This window comes from Symsagittifera roscoffensis, chromosome 3 (genome assembly GCF_963678635.1).
Source record: "Symsagittifera roscoffensis chromosome 3, txSymRosc1.1, whole genome shotgun sequence".
Classification (NCBI taxonomy): domain Eukaryota; kingdom Metazoa; phylum Xenacoelomorpha; order Acoela; family Convolutidae; genus Symsagittifera; species Symsagittifera roscoffensis.
The window spans coordinates 75,426,308-75,451,210 of NC_087064.1; the positions used below are offsets into that span (position 1 = coordinate 75,426,308).

Genomic DNA, 24,903 nt, shown 5'->3' on the forward strand with positions numbered 1-24,903 from the left:
TTTCTACAATAATTTTGCGTTTTATTTCGGATAAAGTTTATAATTCTGATAAAAATGTCAATCAAGGCAGTGTGATGTTTGATATTAAGATCATCAAATTCAAATCTCGGTGTGGCAAAAGAAGATTTTTATTTAGTAAAATGAAAATTCTATTAAATCAATGAATATTTTCTCAATTTTTCCAATCAATATTTCATTTCTGTTAGTCTGTGTTTTTGTCGCAGAGCTCCTCCGAAATTGTGTTCCTTCGTAACGGACTTCATGCATCTTCGTCAGTGAATATATTGGTGAAGCTGATAATGCAGAAGCAGATAAGACCTAGCACAGTAGATGCTGCTTGTGATAGAACTACACCCCATTTAAAAGCTCCTGGACCACCTGAGTTTTGTAAGCTATGAAGTGCTGATGCGTAGAGCAGGTAGCACAGAAATGATTCTGAACCCCACATAATAATAATGCACGCTTGCATTAATGCACTGTCTATGAATGGAGGATGCGGACTCTCCAGTGCAATAAGTGTCAGAATAGCAAATATTGTGCACAAAGTTGAAATAAGCGTAACGAATGTGATCTTTCGCTCTGCCGGTTTGAAGTGCGCAAATAGCCCTGTGAGAGGTAAGGTCACGCCCCAAAGGAGAACTGACAAAGTGTAACACCTTTGATTGTAGGCAAGAGCGGTGAAGGTGAAAAACGTGGGCGAATACGCGCAGAGACTTCCCCACGAAAACATTGCCACCCCCCACAAGAAGTATTTCTGGTTAGAAACTGCATTAAGTGGAGAATATTCGGAAATCTCTCGTTCAGCTGGTTTTTCAGTTTGAAATTTTTCATTTATATAAACCAGACACTGAAGGAAAACAAAAGACAAAGAAGATACAAATAATATTCCCAGAATAACGGAGAATGCAACTTGAGGTCCGAATAAAAACTCAAGCGACATTTTCGATATAGCACGTTCAGTCTCTTGTAGAGGTTGTGTGGGCTTGAAAGCCACGCGATACCCTTGTAGGCATGACATGATAGTTGTAACAGCTCCACTGGAAACTTGACCCACGATTCCGGCTGTCAGAAACGGCTCCGGGTAATCTTGTTCCAAGTGCATAAAAAACACAGTTGACCTCAAGGAATCGATTCCAAACAAAAGTCCAGCGTGTATTATAAACCCAATACTCAAATCGTAACTAAACAAACTAGTTGCTATCGTTTTGTCCCACATAAATATCAGGGAAGTGCCTATAATAACTCCCAATAGATTACATACATGCACGGTGTTTCGGAGCCCAAACTTGATTGCTAGAGGTGTCGCGAACAAACTCAGTTTCCCAATGCCATTTAGAACAGCAGTAAAGGCACCCAAATCCCATCCCTCTGGGGCGTAGGGAACCAAATATGGCAGCTCAATATAAATGGAGTCAATATACAGACAACAACTGATAGCGCTGAGCAAAAGTAACGCGAACACAATATTGTTGCGTCTATGATCTGGAAGAATCTTTTTAAACTTTTGATTTTCGAACATTGAGCTTAGAACATGTAAGAACTTTAAATGTTAAGGCTCGTGGTTTTCAACTTATAGTTTTCTTTTAAGTTTGAGAGAATGAGTTCACAACTGCACGCAAAATCAGATTTCGATTTTTAATATGCATGACGTTTTTGGCTTTTTAATGTTCTAAATGTGTAACACGATTAATGATTCTATATTATTTTCTAAAAAGACCAGTATCTGTCAAAAACGGATTTTTTTATGTACACGTACAAAAAAATTAAGTCATATCTTTTTGGCGTGTGACCCTTGTCTCGTTAATTGATATTCAAAGTTGTTTGTTTTTAACTAAAAAAGGAAGTCGTAAATTAGAACAGACGTGGTCAAAATTTTAAGAAAGGTAAAGCCTGACGCACATGGCTTGTAATTCGCAATCGTTTTCAACGGCGCACAGACAATTCGGCCGAAGACAATTCAGCCAATTTGAAATTCAGACAATTCAGCCAAAAGTATACAGACAATTCAGCCAGCTTTACAAAACGCTCGATTCGAAAGAAAAAATCGGAATTGAAGATATTTCTCGGTTTAAGGTCGCCGCTGGGCGCGTTACGCGCGCGTCGTCGCTTCGCGGCGATAACCGGCTCTAAATTTCGTATAGAGTCCTACCCTCTGTTGGCAAGCTCGCAACACGCTGGCGCGACTGCGGCGGTCACTCTTATTGGCTGAATTGTCTCTGGCTGAATTGTCTGCATACTTTTGGCTGAACTTCAAATCGGCTGAATTGTTTTTGGCCGAAATTTCTGGACGCGTTTTCAACAATTAAAAGCAGAGCAAAACATCGTGGCTCAAAAATACAATGATTGCAAATCTACAATCAAGTCTTGCTTTTATTGCGCTATAATTGCGATTTCAAACTTGACATTTTTTTTGTTGATTTTGCATTTACATATCAGAACAAAACTTTTTCTCCAATTGTGCCCTTACAAGGGCCTTACCGAGCAATTACAAGATCTATTTATTGAACATGAAATAACATCAATAATTTATCACTTCAAATAATATTTGTTTAAACTATTGTGATATGATTCAGCACTAAAAACACACGTCAGTTTTTTTCAACTTTGTTCAGAATGATTTGCAGATGAAAGTATTTAGGAATCAATTCGAATTCCGTGTGTCATTTAGCCGGCACAACACCTTGACCAGGAGTAGACCATCCGATATGAAGCAAGGTCGTCGGGGTCAGACCCGTGCCACAACATCCAAATGCCGTCTTGGTTGGCTAAAAGACAAACATGTACTTAACATTCCCCTGGTCGAGGTTTGCGATTTATGTTTCGATCGAGGCGGTTCGAACAGATGTCAGAGTTCGACCGAAAATCCATAGTTGAGAAAACCCTGCGTCGAACGCAGTCGGAATGTTTTTTTTTTTGGTCGAAAAAACTCGGTCGAAACGTTTTTCCTCGGTCGAACTTGGTCTAAATGTTCTTCCTCGGTCGAACATAGTCGAAACATAGACAGCTTGGGTCGAGTCGGTCGAAAAATATCGAGCCTGGGTCGAGGCGGTCAAAACATACCATTTTTGGTCGAGTCGGTCGAAACATAATAGGGCAACAAGCCGAAGGGCCAACGAGCCGAGAAAAAATTACAATTCCAATCAGCAAAACTAATGTGCAATCTGATGTAATTTACTTTACTCTGATGTAATTTCGTCTTGAAGATATGTCGGTTTTTAAATATGGCGGTTTGTTGAACAGTCGCCATTTCTTCAACCTATAGTTTTTTATAGTTATCTGTTGAGATGATGAATATTTGTTTGTCTGATTGTACTGTCCGCTCATCTCATTTTGATGTTACGTCCCATATTATTCTCTACTAAGGGTTAGTCAATGTTTCCCAGAACTTGTTACTCGAGTCGTGAATCACCACAGGTAACCGTAATGGTAAAGGGATAATTTTTTGTCTATCTTACCCCTGAAGTCTATGTCCGACCAGGAGAGAGTGAGTTCGGATCCGACATCTCTCGGGTCTACACTGGGGAAGTCGTCTGGAATCACGACTGCCGGCGCAAAGAACTTGCTCGATTCACGCCGTGCTTCCCACCAGTCCTAAATCCATCATTGCAATTTTTGTGACACTGAAGTTAATTGTGACACAGAATTTTTCCATGAAAAAAGCGGAAATTCGTTTAGTCTGGTGGCTTGTTTTTTGCCTCGATTAGGTTCTGTCTAAAATTGAATTTCCGGGGTAATATGACTAAGACTCCGCCTCTCAATTGACTGTTAAGTGGTTTGAGGACAATTAGGCTCCAGCTGGCTGTTTAAGGGTGATGTAACATTACTCAACCCAGAAATTAAGCACAAAAATAGCTTGCAATTCTTAACCAGGAAAACAACAGCCTTTTTCCCGTTCAAAGCTAGCAAAGCTATAATCAGAGCTTGTATATTGATTCTTTCTCTCTTTGCTAAATCATCTTAGCTTAACCTTAAAACTTTTATCATCGAGCGATCATTTGAATAATTTTAGCGCGAATTAGGGTCCTCCATGGCATGATAAATATTAAAACGGGAACAAATCGCAGTAAGACATCTGATAGCAATACTATTTTTGATAATTTATCTTAAAGTTTGCATGTGAGTCTATTTGGTCTTTAGCGTGAATTTATTCCAGGGCTTCAGTTATGCTCAAAATCTATTAAACATTAAACACGCCATCATGATCAGCGTCGTGACCATGACACAGCGTCGGCCTTCTGCCCCCCCCCCCCCCCCCCAAAAAAAAATCCGTCTTTGACATCATGCAAGGGTACCTGTGTCTGCGCAGATCTCCAGGTGATTCCGGCGTCGTCACTTGACAGGTATGCCATCATGCTTTGACCCACTGCGAACACCCGGAAGTGGGGGTCGAACAGGTAGCCAATAACACTGTGGATTATGTCTGGAAGACCTAGACAACAATAAACATATTTTATGAGATATTGCTGTTTTTATTCAAAATAGGGATATGCATAATTTTTGTATGAATAGCACTGATATTCTTTAAAAGCATTTGCGTTTTCTTAGACCACCTCCACCATTTTTCATCGTTTATTTTGCTAAAATGGTCATTGTAACCTGAAGTTTGAAAAGCAAGTCAAAACTGCGTTTCCAGAATCAGTGGGAAAAATAAAATATTTCTACGAAACTTAGAATTCTACAGAACTTGAAAATATGATTTTAGGCTATCACTCACGTGACCACACAAAGTGACCTGAAACTTCATCCATCATCATCCGCATACACTTGTTTGAACTCCTGTGAAAACACGCATCGATTCTTCACCTATCTCCGTTAATTCTATGTCATTTTTTCAAGTACAATTGTTAAATGCTACTGAAAAACTTTATTTCAAGCATGGGACTAGCAAACATATATTTTTCACAGACAAAGTAAGTGTGCTAATAAACACAAAATTAATTTAAGCAGCAGCAAAAATGTAATTAATACAAAATGGTTTTTTATTGTGTACCCGTGCAGGTCTTTTTCGCACACGTAGAGTACCCTCCTCTCGTGATCCACCAAGAATCCCCTGTCATAGGCCTCAGGCACCACCACCTTCTGAGGGCATGCTCCTGAAACAGTCTCTATGTCTGCTTTTGACATTTATAACAAGACGTGGTTTTCCTATGATTAATTAATATATCAAAAAAGTTGATTCCAAAAAAATCACCATCGAGGTATAAGTTCAAAAAAGCCAGGCTTTTAAGCAATAAATCAACATTGGAGTTAAATTTAGGAAGTTTGCAAGCGGAGAACCAAAACACAACAATTGCCTCAGCTCAGGACTAAAAATCATAACCTCGTCATTCAAAAAGTTCTTTTTATTTCATGTCGAAAAAGACCAAATGAAACTTTCTAAATCAACCAGTCAAACAAGCAAAACAGCCTTGAAGGCAACTCTCCTCCTTATAACGATCACCCATCTTGGCCCAAACTCACGTTCTATGCCAGAGTTAGCGTCGTGTTCCTTCTCCAGACAGCCGTAGATGTCGAATCTGAAGGCGGCGATGTTCGCCCTCCCGTCCAGGGTGTCTCGGTCGAGTTCGTTGAACTGCAGTCTCAGCCACGTGCTCTTGATCGGGTAGGCTATGTCGAAGTAGCGCAGTTTGTGTTTGCCGAATTTACCAAGGGGATGGCTCTCGTTGACCATGTGCTGGCAAAAAACAACTGGTCATGAAATTTTCTTTAAAGCTAGATTCTATATTTAATGAGCAATTTTCCAACTTTCATAGTGTTTATCATTCCAAAACAATTTACATTACTTTTTTAGAAACTGCAAAGAAGTCAACGAGGATATTAAAAACCTAACATTTCGCAAAAACATAGCTTTATACAATATATTTATCTGGCTCATAACTGTAATTGATATTAAATTAAATTCAAAAAGTATCTCGTAAAAACCTCTATCAATTTAATCAAGTGTTAAGGACAAGTTTCCGATATTCTTCTTTTTGAAACTTTATCGCAAATATTGATTGCAGCTTCATTAAAATTTTAATTGCGTTTGGAAAAAAACGGAGTCACATTTTCATTAGAACATTTAATACGTTTGAAAACAAATTTGCAACTGTACTGAATAGTACAAGAAAGGGTTCCGACCGTGTATGGCTTGTCCCTCTCCCTGTACTGAGTCCAGAACACCCCCTCCGGGTCGCTGCTGTAGAAGAGGGTGAGAGCAGAGACAGATGTCTCCTCGTTGAAGACCAGTCTGGCTAGCTTCCACTTGTCCAGCATGGCCACTGTCACACTCTGGCTGCCCTGCCACTGGCCATACCACGTGTTGCTCTTCCAGCCTATAAAACAAAAGAACAGAGAAATGATAACGCCATAGAAGCTCAAAACAATAATTTAAATAATTGATGACCAAGTACTTTTATCCAATATTTTTTGGCATTTAACATTAGTTAAAAACAAAAAAGTTATATAATGCCGGTCTGGATAAACTAACCGCTTATATTATTTTTTTCGCAACAACAGTTCAATGCACTATTTCAGTCTTTTTGATAAATTAAACAAAAACTTGAAATGTAAAATTAATTGCGGGATCACAGGTAAAAATTGAAAAAAAAATTTAAACTTTTTTGAAAAGTGTGAACTGACTGATCAAAAAAAGTGAGTGTCTAGGTAACTTTTTATAATATATTTTTTTAAGTACTGACTGAGTGTCTCGGTGGCGGGAGTGGCCTTCATGCGGGAGTAGGTGACGGGGTGGAGGGTGGAGCTGGCTCGGAATTGGCACTCGTGGAACTTCGTCTCATCCGACAGGTCAATCAGGTTCCCACTGCACACAGACTCTAAAGTGGAAAACGCTTTAAAATTTTTAAATTTTAACAGTCTTTAAAATGTAAAAAGTCATTAAGTCATCAGGTTTTTAAGTTTGCAGTGTCTGCACATTAAAAGCATATACGATTTTATTGTTCCGACCACCAACGTGGAAGAACTTTTTTTTCAAGTACCGCAAATAAACGTCAGATCGGGTTGATTGATATATTGAATGAAACTATTTTAGTTGTTTCAATCAAAAGTATCTTTGGGTATGGAGAAAAACAATCGGTTTATTTTGCTTTATAGATCAATTTAAAATGAAAAACGAAGAAACAACGCGAAGATAATGTCATTCATTGCACAATAATGGATCTTTAAAATCAAAGTTTGAAGTCAATTTTACCTTAATTTTATGAGCCTTTCATACTTTTGTTCATTGAAAATGGGGAGGAACTTTTAATTCGGGTGTTTTAGTTTTTTATTTTTTTTCCACGCAAAATCAGGTATCACAAATAAACATCGGACTGGGTTTAGTGATACATCATATCAAAGCTCGTTCAGTCGTGATTCGAACGACCTTAAAAAACTCCAAAAAACCCTAGTGCCGAGAAAAACCATTTTGAAGCTTTTGATTTTTCATCTACTTTCGAGCGAGTAAAGCGATCGAGTAACGTTCGTTATGTATGAAAATTACCAATGTAGTCTAAAAATTACATGATTTTACTTTTTTACTTTTAAAAAAATAGTTTGAAAGTCTTATTTAGCGCTTCTGTTGCAAAAAAAAAATCTTTCGAAAATATTTGAAATTCAGTGCAAAAATTTTTTTAAAAATACATCAAAAAAATTTTTTTGAAACAATTTTTCATCTTTTTCATTTATGTACTTTTTTGAAGACAATTGAAGTCGTTTATGCCTAATTCACTAAAGTTCTACGGATTTGTTTAGCTCTATCATTACACTACGTACAAGAAAAGACACTAACTTGAAAAAAATCTGAGAATGTGGTCGGAACATTCTGTGCTACTTGCACAGCAACCGGCTATCCTTGTTTTAGTAAATAGCTATCTTGACACTTACCCAGTACAATTGACTGGAACCGGATTGTCTCCATCTTATACCCGTACGGTTTCCCAGCTAAAATAAATGAATCACAAGTTATGAAATGAATATTGTAAAATATAATCAAAAACTACCCATGTTATTACAATAAAGTTTATTAAGTAAAACTAGCCCTGATACCCCCATATTGTTTTCCATTTTAAAGTAGCGCTCCCAGTTTACTTGACCCAATTTTTGAAAGACAGTTTATGTGCCAATATATACTAGCATTTTGAGGGCAATATTTTGATTTTAAAATGCTCAAAAACCTTTTTTTTTCGCAGATGAGATAGTTATGAGTAGATTTGAGCAGATAATTAGTGCTATATATGAGGCAACTTATAGCACTAATTGCGTAATTCTGAATTTCGACAGAGCTCAAAAGTTCGGAATGCGTGACTTGTAAAAATAATTGCGCACATGTATGTGTGTGTGGTGAGGGGGGAGGGGGCAGGCGCAGTACAGTCTACCTGTGATTGGGTTAAGAGTGTCTGTGTCTCTCTCCTCCCTGAAGAATATGGTGTCTAGGGGGGTGGAGTGGTAGTAGAGTCGGATGTCCTGGAAGAAGGAGTGGCCCACCACCACAGTTAGCAACATACGCCACTCCACGTAGTCCGTCAACTTCAGTCGCTCAATCTATTTCAACAACAACAAAAAACGGTGTTTAGAAAAAAGAATAATTAGGAAAGGTGTTTAGAAAAGACAATAATTAGAAAAAGTGCTTATAAAAGGTTTTTATAGATGGAAATTTAGAAAAAAAACATGTAGAAACAAGCTGAAGAACAGACAAAAAATAGCAAATCATAAATATTAGTCAAAAATTTCAACAGTTTTGTTAAATTTTGCAAAAAATCAGTTGTTACATAATTATAGTGAAAACGTAATGTAACTGATCACAATTTTCGGCTTGTTTGCATGGTATCTGGTCTATTCTCCCGCTCTTTCTTATACCATCTTGAAAAAAAGAGCTATATAATCAAGAAGCAGTGACTATTGTCAGGCAAACAAAACGACCGTTCTTGAGAGGGTAAAAATTTATATGAGACATTAAAAAGACATTTCAACTTCAAAAATGGCTTTAATTTCATTTATTGTTTTTTTTAAACTAAAAATAATGCTTATGCGGGATAAGTTGGAATTTTTTTTAAAAACAAATCAACTCTAGATCACTCAGTCATGCGTTTAATCCATAATTTTTGCATTGAATGCAATCAAACCTAAATTATATGTTGACTAAAATATCATAGCATCTAAAAATATGGCTGCCCTGGGCTCAATTCAACAAAAGTTTTAATCTGCAGTTTTATTGTCAAGTTATAAGAGTTTAAGAATTGCTAATTTGACTAGCTTGGATTGACTAGCGCGCAATATGTTGCGTTTCTATAACGCGCGTGAGAGGCGAGAAATGAACCGATTCAATCTGAGTTCAGAAAAAGTTGGTCTTTTAAATATTTTTGATACCATACAAGACGCTAAACACACCTTTTTTCTCATAGCGTGTGAGGGGATAAAAGGCCGATAAAACAACAAAAATTATTCTGTTTTACCGATTATTTTCAATTGTCTTACCAATTTCTAAGCATTTTTTAAAACTTTTAAGGGCAGTGGCAATATTTAGGCTTTTGCCCTTATATACAAACATTCATGCTCAGTTTACTTCTAACTCTCACTTTTTAACTTGCAGTTTTGACAACATTTTTGTTCCGACTTTCGAAGAAAGTGAGGAATATATATGCTCGAGGTGGTTTTTTTTTATTATTCAGACCGATTTTAGAAAAGTAGATTGCGAATGTTCTTCGATCCGGAAATTTTTGGACTGCTAAGGGAGTACGCTTGCTTGCGGTAGACTAAAGTGCTGCTAAGCTGCTGGAATAATACTTTGGAATTTTGCTTCAATATGCGATTTATTTATGCGTGGCAAATAATCCGCCATCATAATTGTTCTAAATTGAACTGAGACAAGCTAATGGGTCTTGATAATTCCATAAATAACTCAAGTTTTAACTTTTCGATACTATCAGCCTAAAACTCATAGTTTTGCCAATATTTCTTATACCAAAAACTTTTCGAGACTAATTAATGGACAGTCGGAACATTCAAGGCTTTGCCCTGATACGAGGAGTCTTGTTTTATATCACCCAAAAGATATTGAGTTGATGTGTTGAGCTCAAAGTTAGAAAGATATCAGTTTTTAGTAGAGTTATGGCTGTTCAAAGATTGTCAATTTGGGATAATTAACGCGGGGTATACTTCGTGCTATTAACGCGTAAGCAGAGATTCAATCTGTCTTTTCAAAATAAATTGAGGCATGATGCATGATACTTGGTCGATTTAGTACTTTGTTATATACAAAAAAAAATCAGTTTGTACTATACATAATATGCTGGGTCAGGTTTTTAAGTCAAAAAAAATTATTTTATTATTTTTTAAAATGCTATCATTTTAATCTTAAAAAGCAATCGGAACATGCAAGGCTTCAGTTAACAAAAAAAAAGAAATCCACGTAGCTGAAATTATACTATCAAGCAATAGTCATTTCCAATTTACTTGAATTTAATAATTTCACAGAAAAATGACTAACTATTAAAACATTTTCTTAGTTTTTTCATGAAACATATATTCAAATTGCAGATAAATAACGTTTTCGACGAAATATTTTGCAAGTCAATAGAAATCAAATAAACCTTTAAGCTTTAGTCTTGAAATAGTCAAAAATATATGGGTTTCTTGACATGAAGAGGGGCACTTAGCTTCATCAAGAAATAAATTAGCACACACAAAGTTTTTTTCTGGATCATTGTATCTCACCGTGAATTCCATGACATGTTTATCCGACGTATCCAACACTGGCCGCTGTCCAATATACAAAGTGGCGTGATACTGCTCGAACTCGAAGAAGTCGGGTAGAAATTGCCTTATTTGGACATTTTTGGCCTCGGCAGTGGCGTGGCACTCGGCCCAGATGGAGAAGACGTACCAGACAGAGTCGCCTTGTTCGTACTCTCTCGGCAGAGTGTTCAGCACTGTCACGTTTGAAGACAGAATCGGAAGGCGGTCTTGATCGTACATTGCCTGTAATGATGTATTAATTTCAAGACCATTTATCCTCAGGGGAACAGTGAACAACCGAGCTGTTCAGCTCTCAACTGACAACTGCTGAAGCACCTAAGCTTCAGGACAGCTCTTGGGTTAAAGTTTTTGGTTCTAGAACTGATGCCGCAGCGGCAGGCAGATAACGAGCACCGATCAAGGTGAATCTCGAGTTTTGCTATTAAAGTAACTTTAAATCTGTGACTTGTAATTTTTTATTTACAAACAAAATACTCTCAATAAGCCAGTTTCGAAATTACATTCGAAATTACATGTGATTACAAAAAAATGGCGGACTTTCGAAACTTTTGTCTGTGTAGGTCGGTCGACCAAATTCATTTACCAGCTCTCCAGAAACACTATTGAGATCCCATTTTGAGAATAACTTTGAAAAAAAAACAGCCAAAACAGCCAAAAACGACATGTTTCGGTACTTTTTGGAAACTCTAATAATTAACGATACCTGTGTCAGGGGCTACAATATGTTCAGTTGTCAATCATCATCTTAGTGTCAATCATTCGAGTTGCTATTATTAGTTCCCAGACCTTAATCAAGTGTGAGACTGGTACCTGCCTGTCAATCAACTAAAGCTGTCTAGCTGTTAAGTGTTGACCTCTAAGTTCACTCTCTTATTTATGCGAACTAGAATTCAGTCAATTAACTATTTAACAGCCATCTTTTTACAAACCCTTGTTATGGCGCAGCCAGCAGATGGTGGGGGGAAAAACCCCCTTGGAATTGTGGCTTTCTGGCCTCCAAATCAGGCGGAACCACAACTGTTATGGGAACACTGGAAACAACGATTCCATTGGGCGATGGTGGCGAAACATGGAATAGTCTCGTCAGAATACTACTTTGCATCGACATTAACTGAAGCACAGATTACAGACCTGGGGGACATTGGGGGAAAACCACGGGCAGAAGGTGAACGTACACTAATATCAAATCTGTATTTATGCCTGGGACATGAGGGACAGAGAGCATTGCATAACCAGCATCCACATTTAGATATGGAAACAATACGATACCCACGTTTTTTGGATATCTGTGTAGCTCTCTTTCAGAAAGAGCGGAACGAGACGTACGAGATGTACCAAATGTTGTCGAGGAAACAAAAGGAGGGTGAGAGTCTAGAATCGTTCTATGCAGAACTTAGCGGAATGGCGGCAAGATGCAACTTGGGCACCCAGGAGCGGAAAATGGTGAGAGACATTTTTATTTTCAACATGAGGAACAGGGACGCGCAGAACGAGCTGTGTAGGGAAACCAAAACCCCGGAAGAAGCATTGCGAATCGCAATGTCATACGAAAGAGGAGACAAATACGCAAGGAGCTACAAGGGGGCCGTATCCGGTTCCACGGGAATGGCGCATCCATCGCCAGGGGGTTCTCTACAGATTAAAACGGAACCAGTCAGCAATATTCGCGGATCCAGGGGACGAGGAATGCCAAGGGGACGGGGTCAGTATCCAAATCGTGGAGGAGGTCGAACACAAGATCGAGTGCAAGAGCGCAGATGTTACAACTGCGATCAACCGAATTTCACCCCAGAACACCGACAACGATGCCCAGCAAGAGCCGTCACATGCAACTTCTGCAAGAAGATTGGGCACTTTGAGAGGACTTGCCGAGGAAAACGACAATCCAGGGGGGGACAACCGGTTGGATTGATCCAAGGGGATGAGTTTCTCGACGAGGAAGATACACCCTCGGATGACGTGGAGCCCCAAGCTGCGGCAAGTTCAGTTGGTTTCGTCAAACGAGAACATCACAGCTGGTCGTCAGAAAGTTCGGACGATTACATGGTTATGGCAATTCGACGGAAGAAGGAAACGATGTTGAAAGTTGCCGGGCCTAAACTCAAAGTATTCATTAATGGGCACCCGATGAACATTTGGATCGACAGTGGATCGCCGATATCCATTCTAACACTAGAAGATTTGAGAAGAACAGTGGGAAGAGCGGGAATCAACTTGAAGCAGGGTAACACTGACGATGACGAATTTCGAGATTACAGTAACAATCGGATCAAGATGTTGGGCAGAATGGAACTCGAGTTAGCATCAAACGGCTGGAAGACGACAGCAGAAGTCCGAGTCATTGGGGGGACCAGACCGTCCATCGTGGGACGTGATTTGATGGGTAAACTTGGACTACAGTTGATGCAAGCAGATCCAAGGGGGGACGTCATGAACATCCAGGGGGCGGAGGACATTTCATGCAAGGAGGGACACGATGAACCAGAGGAGGAGCAGATGGATCAATGGCAGTCATACTTCAGTAAGCTATTCCCAAAACTTTTTACTAGAGTTGGAAAAATTAGGAACTACAAAGTTCAAGCGGAATTTTTCAAAAATCTTGTACCAGTGCAGCAGAAGGGACGGAGAGTGCCGGTAACGCTCCAAGAAAAAGTGGACAAAGAAATTGATAAGCTATTAACTCAGGGACACATAGAAAAATTGAAAGAGTGTTCGGATCGATATTTTGTTTCTCCGATCGTCATCACCGTGAAAAAAGACGGGTCCGTAAAATTAGCATTGGAATCACGAGAACTTAACAAACAAGTGCATAAAAACAAATATCAGATGCCAAATATAGAAGAACTTGTAGATACAATAGGACAACTTATATCCGAGAAAAAACAAGGGGAGGTGTACTTTACTACGATGGACCTAACGTACGCGTATGGGCAACTACCGCTTAGTGAAGAGACAAGCGTGCACTGTAATTTTTCTTTGGTGGGCGGACGGTCGACAGGAACTTACCGTTTCCGAACAGGGTTTTACGGGCTAACGTCAATGCCGGCAGAGTTCCAGCGAGTAATGGACTCAATCTTGAACGAATTCCCACAAGCGAACGCGTTCATTGATGACATTTTGGTTACAACCAAGGGAACGGAAGTAGAACATATCTCCTTGGTTGAAAAGATCCTCCGGAAACTAAACCACGAAAATATATCCTTGAAGTTACCTAAATGCGAGTTTGCGAAACGCGAATGCGAGTGGCTTGGCCATCGTATAACCGAAACGGGGGTCACGCCTCTTAAACGAAAAACATCGCCGATAGACGCACTAAAAGCTCCTAAAACAGTAACGCAACTAAAGTCATTTATGGGCTCAATCCACAGCTTGCATAAATATTTACCGGCGATAGCGGAGATGTCAGCTCCATTAAGGCCACTCCTCAGCAAGAAAAACGAGTATAACTGGACCGCGGAATGTGAAAATGCTTTCCAAAATATTAAAGTGGGGGTAGCGAACATCGTTGAATTAAAACACTTTGATATTCATAAGGACATTAGAGTTGTTTGCGATGCAAGTCACAACGGCCTTGGAGCGGTGTTAGAGCAATTGGGTACAGAAGGGTGGAGCCCTATATCTTTTGCATCACGATTCTTAAACGCAGCCGAGAAAAAATATTCCACCAACGAGCTGGAAATGCTGGCGGTGGTATGGGGGGCCGAGTATTTCAGAAATTACATCCTAGGAAGATCATTTACAGTCATTACCGATCATAAGGCTTTAATTTCATTACTTAACGGAAATAACAAGAAAAACAAAACACTTTTTTCAAGACTAACACGTTGGCTGGACAGACTGATTCCTTTTGACTTTGTAATAGAACACAAACCGGGCGCCAAGATAGGATTGGCAGATTATTTGTCAAGGCATCCTAGCGAACCCCCTAAACCGATAAGTCAATATGATAATTTGTTCACCGTGGCAAAAATCGCTTCGATCAGAAAATCCCTTGGTTTTTCAAAGGAATTAAAACCCCTTGGTAAACGAAATTATCAAAATACTGAAGAAACTGGTTCTAAACAGTCTAAACGATTTTCATCCAATCACAAGCGAGAACGAATAACATGCATACAACCAGCGACGGTTGAGGGCGGAAAGTCATGCGTGAAGACAGCGACCAATAGGAAACGATCAATTTGCATATTGCGTAAATCAAAGAAATCCAAGGGACATTCAGTGTGCTCTATATATTGTTCCCTTGGAAGACGGTAAAATTTGCCTAAATCAAAACACTCAAACAAAATGGATAGCGACTCTAATTGTTCTTTCCCAGTATTTGAAATTGAAAATGTTGAAAATGTTACAATCGATTCCCAAACTAACAATCCGAATATACTACAACCTCAGATCAACTCTCCACTTAGACTAGACGAAAACTTATTGAGTAGCGATGAAATAACTATCATTAACCCTGAATTTATTGCAATTACTAAAAACACACGGGATTCAAAAGTTAATACAGTACTTTCCATACCTTCGAAATTTCCAGGCGAGCTTTTTCCTACTGTTAATCCGAATCAGCAAATTATGTCCATCATTCCCCGTGATTGCAAGGTTATTAAGAAGTCTCAATCGTTACCAGAACTTTTTAACTTAGAATTTGTTGCCTCGAACATACCAGCGGATGTAAACTTGTTACGAGTGAAAGAAGCATTGGAGAAGAAGACTAACTTGAAGGAAGAACTCCTGAAGATTGGGAAATACTGGGCTCAATATGCTAACGATCTGTCGTTACGGGACGATTGTGTGTGGTTGGACGGACGATTGGTCATCCCTTTACCCTTACAAGTCCCAGTTGAATCACGGATACACTATTACCATCATGGTAAAAGAAACATGTTCGAAGCAGCTCGGGACGTCTGGTACCCTTATATGTACCGAAGTTTGGCAGCAAAGGCCACGTACTGTCAGCAATGCACGGAAGCGGGTAAGAACCTGAAACTGTTATTACCCAAGGGAGACATGGGAAAGGTCCCAGAACCAAGGGAACCCAATGAATGTTTACAGTTGGATTTCTGGGGGCCGATAAATTATTTGAATGAAACTAAGAAATATGTTTTGGTTGCTACGGACCGATTCTCAAGGTGGCCGTCAGCAATGGTTACTACTACTAATACGTCAGATAAGGTCTTAAAGTTCCTTGTTAAGTACATATCGCATCATGGAGTACCTCGGAAGATCCACGTTGATCAGGGATCATGTTTTACCTCTAATAAATTTAAAAGCTTCTGTAACGAGGAAGGCATCGAGCTAATGTACTCCCCAGTAAATGACCATCGAGGCACGGGGTCCGTTGAACGGACGATAGGAAGTTTGAAAAATTTTGTCTTAACATACGCGACAGAAAAAGAACATAAATCTCTAGAATCTATGGTCGATAAAGCACTAGGCGCTCTACGATTCTCCAAAAATGCAACTACTAAATTAACGCCTTTTGAAGCTCACCACGGCAGGGAGGCCAATACTGTTTTACGAAATCTAACGAAAAAACCAAGTTTGAAGAATTTGAATTGGAACAACGTCCTAAAACAAAAATGTTTGTGTTTAGACGAAAATGATCCTGAGTTGAGCAAAGTTGCATTCCCTCAGCATTCAAATTGGGAGGAGAGGTCGGATCTAACATACGCTCCAGCCTTGCGAAGGGCCCCTATCACGCTGGATAGTGACCAACAAATGGACGCATGTCCAAGGGGGGAATCGGAAGTTGCCCCACACACCCAAGGGAGTGGAGACACTGGACCTAACATCCAGGGGAGTGGAAAAGGACGAAATCTATACCAGCGTACTACCAGCAAGAACCTAAATCGGTATAAATTACTAAAGTCAAACGTAATCTCTGAATCCGAACATACTTTTAAACTTAAAAACGGATCCGTTCTTAGGAAAAGTGCAGTGGCATCAAAACCGAAACATGACCTTCCCAAGAAACGGAAGCCGGCCACGCTCAAGGATATGCTAGCGAGCGCAAAAAGAGGGGCAGTAGTGAGCCCGAAATCAAAACGAGCTAAGACCACGCAGACAGTCCAATTAGCCACCTTCGAGTCCGACAGTTCGGATACGGAAGACAATCTGCCATTAAACATTCCGGTACGACTACCGGTAGAATTGCTAGCGAGGCGCGAGGCAATTGCAGCGGGACAAGGCCCAAGCGGCAGTACGACAGGAGTGGGAGGAGGAACGGGAGCTAAAGCTAAATCCAGAGTGACAAGAGCTAAGCGAGGAAAAGGGGGCCAAAGTAAACAATTGAAGGAAAGCCAGGAACGTCCAGCGTTAGCGGCGCGGGAGTGTCTTGTAAATAGCAGTCAGGAGGAGGAAGTTGAATCAGGAAGCCAAAGTGAAAGCTCGGGAACCAGGAGGAGTACTAGAAGGAGAAAGCCAGTAGACAAAATGGGAGGAGTTATGATCGAAACCATCCAGGGGGCGGAACAACCAGGAACACATCCAGGGGGAGAAGGGAAATGAACTTATTTCACATTATTCGAAAACTCGTTAACCCAGGGAGAGGGATGGCCATAAAGCCTAAAACTCAAATTGTTAAAAACTGATAGTTGTTTGTTATATGATAGTTGAGGCGGCAGGTTGAAGATGTGGTTATTATACTTAAATTTAAATTACTATGTATTTAAATTTTACATCCATACGGAAATGTCAGGGGCTACAATATGTTCAGTTGTCAATCATCATCTTAGTGTCAATCATTCGAGTTGCTATTATTAGTTCCCAGACCTTAATCAAGTGTGAGACTGGTACCTGCCTGTCAATCAACTAAAGCTGTCTAGCTGTTAAGTGTTGACCTCTAAGTTCACTCTCTTATTTATGCGAACTAGAATTCAGTCAATTAACTATTTAACAGCCATCTTTTTACAAACCCTTGTTACCTGATACTGGTACACTCCGGAAGATAGAGTTATGACCTCTGCTGTTATGGCCCAGTGCACGTCCACAGTGTCAGTATGGCCCACCAGTGCCTCGTCCTGGGCCATTAGGGCCACTCTGAGAGTCAGTTGGTTCTCCCAGTTGGAGTCACTCTTCGAACCCAACCGCTCCGCTTTATCTAAATTGAGTACCCAAGATATTGAAAGATCTTCAACTTTTAAACGATTCTTGTGCTGATTGCCTAAATTTTGTCAGAAAACCCGCTTCTTAAAACAAAACTAAGCCACTGTTCCTTTCTATTAAACGAGAGCGTTCCGACTCCGACTAAAATTGACATCTAAGGCTGTCTAAATACATCTAGCATAACTATTTTATAATCTCTTCAGAAGTTACACCGAAAAGATACGGTGTGAAAACCAATAACCAGTAAATTTGCTGCTGCTGCAAAGTTTTGACAAAAAAAATGCTATCACTTTAGAACGGAGCACACTCATAGCATAATTTTGATCACGAAAAATTAATTAATGCTTAATGATTTTGATTGGCTGAAAGGAAATTCCCAAACTTTGCTTGAACTTATGATTGCTTGACCGGTCGCTTGAACGGCTAAGTCAAATCTATGATAGCTTCTATTCAGAAAGTAATGATAGATTTGAAAACATTTTCACTGTGGAGCTCTTTCTTCATGATCCAAAAAACGGTGGTCAAAAATTTGGAAGAGGTAAGCGCAAAAATCTGTCAACTTTGGACAGCTTAAAGGACGTTTAATGGTTCAATTTGGGCTCTTGATCATTAAGGCATGAGAACAATCCTCGTTTTTGACTCCGAGTCAAATATATAATTTCGAGAAAATACGATTATTATTTCTTACAAGTTTTACTCACTCACCCAGTTTAGTGATTCGGCCCAAGTGGAGTGTCATCCTGTTTTCCTGTTCATTATTCTCACTCATGTCATTTGTCACAAACACCTCACTCACTTCGGGGTCATACTGCATGCTGGCCTCCAGATTGGACCCCCACGAGACGATCTCGATGCCCCTGACTACGAATTTAGCCCCACCCGAAGACACCAGTTCACTCTCGACTGTGAAGCGGGTGTCGTAGTTGTAGTCGCGCAAAAAGTCAACTGAAAAAATAATAAGAATAAATTTTGTCTTGAAAAAATTGGATATAACTCATCATTACAAAAAAAACTGCCTCCAGCAGGGGCAGCTTTAGAGGTGGGGGGTTGCGGACGCCTTCCCTTCAGGGATTTGACCCCTCATCATTCCAAGGAGTCCTCCTTTTTGTACTTTTCTTAAGATATCTATTTTTGGGTTACCGCGTCCCTGAAAAATTTCTCAAGTCCATCGGCGCCAATATATTTTAATTTTAAAGGGAAGCGCGGGTCTTAAAAGTGGCTTTTTAAAAATTTGCCTGTGGCGCAGAAATTTTGGTCCAAACAGGATCTTTATAGCGTTCTGGGAAAGCTCGCAAAATTAATTTGATCGACCTCAAAATTTTGGAAATTTTCCGAATATTTTTTCTAAAATCTGCCCACCCTCAAGAAAACCCTAGATCCTCCCCAGAATACTGTTCTAAAACTAAATATGAATGAATTTGACCAATATAAAGATAATAGAAAAAGTAGACAAATCTTTTGGATTTTTTTCTGAAAGACTGCCCCCACCCTCAATTCGCAAAAACTTTAAATTCTATCCTGATTGTATCTAATATTACTAACTTGTGACAAAGAAGTAGTGATCATCCCCTGCATAAGCATCATTCAGTTCGTCAACACTTATGTTCCTCCCGAATCTAGTATTGATTACTCCGGGTTCAAACAAATCCTCCTCAGTAAAGTTAGTCTGCAAAGCGACCTCTCGGCTCCATGAACCGTATATCTTGTCCGCGTTTCCATCGTCCACTAGGTCGGCCAAGACTTCGAATTGCTCGTCTGGCTCTAGAGTTAATTCGAGGACTGCCAATTCAATTTGGACAGTGACCTGAAACCATTTCGGTTTATTGAAATGAAAAAAACAAACTGGAGAAAATTTGCTGATATCTTAATAGATTTTCAAAATCTGGCTCCGAATAAATTCCATTGATAAAATGGGCCGCTGATTTCTTTGAAAGAGCCAAAAATTGGTCATATTGGTCCCGTTTCTCTCCGAATTGAGCTTTGAAAACAAAAAAAAACAATCAGAATAAAAATGGTCGTAATAACACTCGTTATCTTTGGGTTGTGTTTTTTCTTCTGATCAGGTTTTTCTTCTGCCCTAAAAATAATACAGAAAAAATATACTGAATACTTTGTTAAATTGGTCAACTTGAATAACAGAATCTTCTAAAACGGCATTTTGCCGAAAATAATATGTTCAAGTCTAATTTTTGAAAGGATTGACAAAGATACCATTTTTGGGCTCTTTCAAGAGCCTTGTAACCAAAAATTGTATCGTTAAAGCGCGCAACCACGTATATATTGGCGCCAAAGACTCCTTTAGAAACAATTTCAGAAGTGGTCGATCAAAAATAACATCATAAAAAAGGGGCGGGGATTTTAATTTCAAAGAGCACCTTTGTAGCTGAAAATTTCCAGTGCTTTTAAACCCTTAACAAATGGAACTGAAACTTTCTTTACTCAACTTGAAAAAAAAAATAAAGTATATGTCGTTTGATAAAGTATGTGTAGTTTGATAAAGTATATGTCGTTTGATAAAATATATTGTCTGACCATATTGTGGTCGTGTTTCACTTCATCAGGAGTTTCAGCTCTCGTGGGTATGATGTTGTTCAGGTATCCCAGAGATAAAGAGCGAGTTGAAAACTCATGCACTCCGTCGTTGTCGTAAGATCTAAAAAAGTATTTGGCATTTGGAAAGAGTCAAGCGCACTTCAAGTATCGAGCAAATCGAACTTTGTAAAAACTTCCTAATCGCCTAAATTTAAGTTTCAAATCAGCAATTAAAATTTTTTTTCAGCCAAAAACAGTTTGTTATTGACAAATTTGACAATTTTTTTTGCAGGAAACCAAAAACTCCTTAATACCAGCAGTTTTTTAAAGTGCTACAAGAACTTAGCTGCGATGCAGACAAATTTTAATGATTTCCAGGAACCGCTTAAAATGTTCCATTAAGAGTTTGCGCGTATATGTTGATACTTTTTGTTAATTTGGATACCTTTTGAAAAATGAGTCTACGCTATTTATACCAAATTAAATTGCCAACTTACAATTCTTCATCCCCGAGAACTGTCTCTGACCGATTATAACACCCCGGACTAATCATGGCCCCCACCCCAATCATGAATATCGAGTGGATCCTCACACCCCTCGACGTTGTGACTTGTACGGCGTATGTTCCGAGGGACTTCGGGGGGAGGTAGATCCGAAGGGGCAGCAGGACACTCCCCCCTAGTCTGGCCTGTAAAGTCTCATTCACGAGGCTGTCTTCAATTAGGAACGTGAGTCGGCTGTAGAACTGAGAAACACAATGAAAATATTGGTCATTTTTATAAATTAATCTTTTTTTTAGATATTATTATTATAAACAGGGTCATATTATAGTCATAAATCATAATACAATATACCAAAGCCAACAAATATCTAAATTGCTTAAGCCAAAAACTATCTCCAACTCGTTGAGACACCTGAAAATAGGCCGTGCTGGCTTAATGGTCCCCTCCCATACGATTCAGATTTGCTTTTGTAAGTTTATATAAATAACTCTATAACTAGATATTGTTTTGGAAAAAACTCGGTAATTTTCTTACCGACAGCCAACCCAACTGCAAGTTATTAGCCACAATGATCTTCCTGTGCTCGACTGCACTGCCCACTAGCATGTAGGGTCCATCCTCCGTCATCCGGGGCAAAAAAGAGACAGTTATTTCCAGCTGCGCCTGCAGCACTGCACTGGCCTGGGGTGGTGCCTGGATGATGTGGTAGAGGTGGATCTGGTAGTCTTCTATGGTCTCGTTTATGTAGGAGTCTGGAAACAATGTGATGCGGTTTTTGTTGGAATGATTTAAAAAGTAATTAAATATTATAAAATAAATATTGTACTGATTGTATTGTATTGGCCAAAATATTGTATTGGCCAAAAATAAATATTGTACTGATGCTTTTTTGCTGTTAATTCCTTGTCGCGATGCTTCAGATTATTGCAATTTGTTAGATTCAATTGTTTTGCTAATACTTTGGAGCTGAAAATCGTCAGAAAATTTTGAAACCTTTTGAACAAACAATTTGATTATATTTTAGATAATTCACGGTGTCAATGCTTCATTTTGCTGCTCATGTCTATATTTTCAATTGAGTTGCTAATTGTTCATTTTGTTTTGAAACCAAAAAACATCAGCAAGTATTTTTTTAAAGTTTTCATTCAAAATTTGAGTTTTGTACTGATGATTTTTAGTTAGTTCAATTTTATTGCTCATACTTATCAATTCATAAAATTTCACTTCTTTTAAAACCAGTTTTTTTTAAATCCTCGCAACCCTATCAAAACAAAATATGGTAAAATATTCAAGATTCTTTGCAATATTTTTTTTGTCCTCAAGATTCTTGGAGTTTTCTTAAAGATTTTTACCGATCTTCAAGATTCTTGACACAATTGTACCAAAATTTCAAAGATTTTTCTTCAAAATTTTTCAAAGAATCTTCAAGATTTGACAAATATTGCAAAGGTTGCTGGGCTTGGGTTAAAACGTATTTAAGAATCTCAAAATCATCTGTGAATTGTATATGCCGTAAATCTAAAAAGAAAAAGAAAAATCTCGAAACTATCTGGAGTATAGTGTAAACATCTGCAAATCTAGAACTATCTGACAATGCTTAGAGTTTGAAGTTTTACTGTATAAAACATAAAGATGAAATGATTTGCTAATAATTATAATATACGAACAGCAGCGTGCCGGGGGGGGGGGGGGTTGACCGCCTTCCCTTCAATTCTGGTTGCCCTTTTGGTAAAACTTTACGATATCCATTTTTGACTGGCTAACCTCAACCTTCGGCGCCAATATAACTATTTTTGAGAGGGGAGCGTCAAAATTTTTCAAAAGGAGCCCAAGAACGCAGTTTTTTGAACTGTTTTTTAAACACAAATTGGTCGACTTAAAAAGTCCGCAAAATTTTTAAAATTTTTCAAAAAACTGCCCCCTCTAGAAAAATTTCTGCGCACGCCACGGTATACAAACCATTTTAATTGCGAGAAATCATCTAATGTCTATGATTCGTAGAAGGAGACGCCCAGCTCCGACTTTTTTCGGATGATTCTTCGGATACCGATAAGATTCTAAGACTTTTCCCTAAATATCCAGATAGTTGCAATGTTTTTTTTTAGTTTCACAGCTAATGTTCACAGGTGTTTTCTAATATTCGCAACTGCATTCTATAACTACTTGTTTATTAGAGTTTTAGACACTATTATCTCGTTTACAACTAAAAAGTAATTGAAAAGTAAGCAATAAAATGTTTAGGTCAATAATTGTTAATGAATGTGCAATTAAAATTATGATTTTTCCCTTCATAACAATCTAACTCAACCCCCTATTCCCCATCCTATAACAGAAACATTCTGCTATGTTGGGGTTGTAGTTTCTGTCATTCAGCTGAGGAGCAATAATGTGAAAGCGTAAAAAACGGTACCCTTGTTCGATATCTTGAGAGTGGTGGAGCCATCGAGTTGTTCTATGACGTCATAGACGACATTCCTGCCTGCCTCCAAGTCCGTCCGACAGATGTACGCTGCTCCAGCGTTCGCCGTCTGGCTGACCTCATACTTCAGACTGAAAAGGTAAGTCAATTTTTACTGTTTTCAATTCACCGGAGATTTTGAAGTTTTATTTCAATAACAGACACCTTCACAGAAACAATGCTTGGAATGACTCTTGTTGAATAGTAAAAATTCTTCGACCAGTAGCCCAGGTTAATTATTTTAAGAAGATTTAAGCTATTTTAAATACTTGTATAGAAGGATCACAACCGCAGTGAAATGATTTTTCAAGGGGCTTGAACCCAGGTATACGTGAAAAATTAATCAACTCGTATCTTGGTCAAGATACTCGTGAATAATTTGCTCAAGTTCATGATAAAAAACCTAATTTTCTACTAACGGCAGATATTTAGTTCGTATTTGGGTGTGTTTTAGTTTTCCTTTTTTTCTTCTTTTTTTTTGTTTCCCGCGCATAATCAGGTTCAACAAATAATCATCCGAATAGGCCAAGTGATATATCAAATTAAAGACTTTCAGATGTGATTCAAACGGCCTTCTTTTGCCGAGAAAAACCAGTTTGAAATTTTTGATTTTTTTGTCTAATTTCGCGCGAATCAGGTGAGCAAGCAGGCTTATTTTGTTTTTTAACCAAAAAAACTTAGCGCAAATAATCATCGGAAAGAACTGAGTGATATTTCATTTTAAGCCCTTTTCAATCCTGATTCAAACAACATTACAAAACATTATAAAACATTATAAAAAAATCAAAAAATTTAAAAACAATTTCTGCAAAAAAATGAAAAAAGAATTTTTGATTTTTTCTTTTTCGTTTTTCGATCAAAACCGTTGCTTTATTTGTCTATTTTTCTGTGACTGTACTAGACTCTCAAAGTTTCAATTCCATTGTCGCAAATGGCAGTTGATTGATACATTTCCTATAAACAAATCAGACAGTTACAAAAAAAAATAGTTATCCGGTGAAAAATTTTTAAAATAAATTAACAATTTCACTATTTTGATTCAAAACTTCAGCGGATTCACTTTTCCAGAATTTGAAAAATCAGCGGGAAAATTAGTCAACTCAAGGTGAGACACTAACTAGTATTCGTTGAATGCGTAGAGGGATCTGACGAAGTACTTGGTCTCCAGAATCATCACTTGGCTGGGCAGGATGAGGTAGAACTCGGGGTTTGTGTTGTCGGGATCCTCGCCAGGCACTGCACCCACCGCATCTGTCACTCCGTCGAACACCTCCAGAATCAAGTCCTAAAAACCAGTCGTTCAAATTTCAACAGTGCGGACAAAATCAATTTGAAAGAGAACAAACTATGCTTAGTAAAATAGATAAATGAAAGTGGCAGAAGAAATTAGTGGAAACCTGCGGCAGGTGGTCCAGTTCGATTAGTTCCGAGGTGTCTGGATCTGAGATCACCAGCACCTTCATCGCACCTCCCAACACCAGCTGATCATTGAAGCTCAGTGAAGCATAAATCACCTGCAAATAAGAATGGTTTGATCCAGTTAAAAAACACCCCCGGCAGGTAATTTTTAGACTG

General features: G+C 38.7%; 2 protein-coding genes across 2 annotated transcripts in view; both read right to left on the reverse strand.

Annotated features, from left to right (window-relative positions):
• Positions 1 to 200: 200 nt before the first annotated feature.
• LOC134842527 (riboflavin transporter 2-like) lies at positions 201 to 1,607 on the reverse strand. The gene has a single exon (XM_063858909.1). It carries the CDS (start codon positions 1,517 to 1,519, stop codon positions 260 to 262), a length of 1,260 nt encoding a protein of 419 aa, XP_063714979.1. The 5' UTR covers positions 1,520 to 1,607; the 3' UTR covers positions 201 to 259.
• Positions 1,608 to 2,483: 876 nt separating this feature from the next.
• LOC134842168 (uncharacterized) overlaps positions 2,484 to 24,903 on the reverse strand; it is a 52,324-nt gene continuing 29,904 nt past the window's right edge. The window contains exons 11-30 of the mRNA XM_063858383.1: positions 24,726 to 24,842; positions 24,447 to 24,613; positions 23,281 to 23,420; positions 21,405 to 21,622; positions 20,865 to 21,112; positions 20,368 to 20,488; positions 19,378 to 19,639; positions 18,541 to 18,780; positions 17,655 to 17,830; positions 10,693 to 10,956; positions 8,355 to 8,520; positions 7,864 to 7,920; positions 6,681 to 6,815; positions 6,121 to 6,314; positions 5,461 to 5,674; positions 4,991 to 5,093; positions 4,715 to 4,776; positions 4,293 to 4,429; positions 3,456 to 3,591; positions 2,484 to 2,765 (exon numbers count right to left, since the gene is read on the reverse strand). Coding sequence (XP_063714453.1) covers positions 2,665 to 2,765; positions 3,456 to 3,591; positions 4,293 to 4,429; positions 4,715 to 4,776; positions 4,991 to 5,093; positions 5,461 to 5,674; positions 6,121 to 6,314; positions 6,681 to 6,815; positions 7,864 to 7,920; positions 8,355 to 8,520; positions 10,693 to 10,956; positions 17,655 to 17,830; positions 18,541 to 18,780; positions 19,378 to 19,639; positions 20,368 to 20,488; positions 20,865 to 21,112; positions 21,405 to 21,622; positions 23,281 to 23,420; positions 24,447 to 24,613; positions 24,726 to 24,842 — 3,258 coding nt within the window. The 3' untranslated portion in view covers positions 2,484 to 2,664. The remainder of the gene's footprint in view (positions 2,766 to 3,455; positions 3,592 to 4,292; positions 4,430 to 4,714; positions 4,777 to 4,990; positions 5,094 to 5,460; positions 5,675 to 6,120; positions 6,315 to 6,680; positions 6,816 to 7,863; positions 7,921 to 8,354; positions 8,521 to 10,692; positions 10,957 to 17,654; positions 17,831 to 18,540; positions 18,781 to 19,377; positions 19,640 to 20,367; positions 20,489 to 20,864; positions 21,113 to 21,404; positions 21,623 to 23,280; positions 23,421 to 24,446; positions 24,614 to 24,725; positions 24,843 to 24,903) is intronic.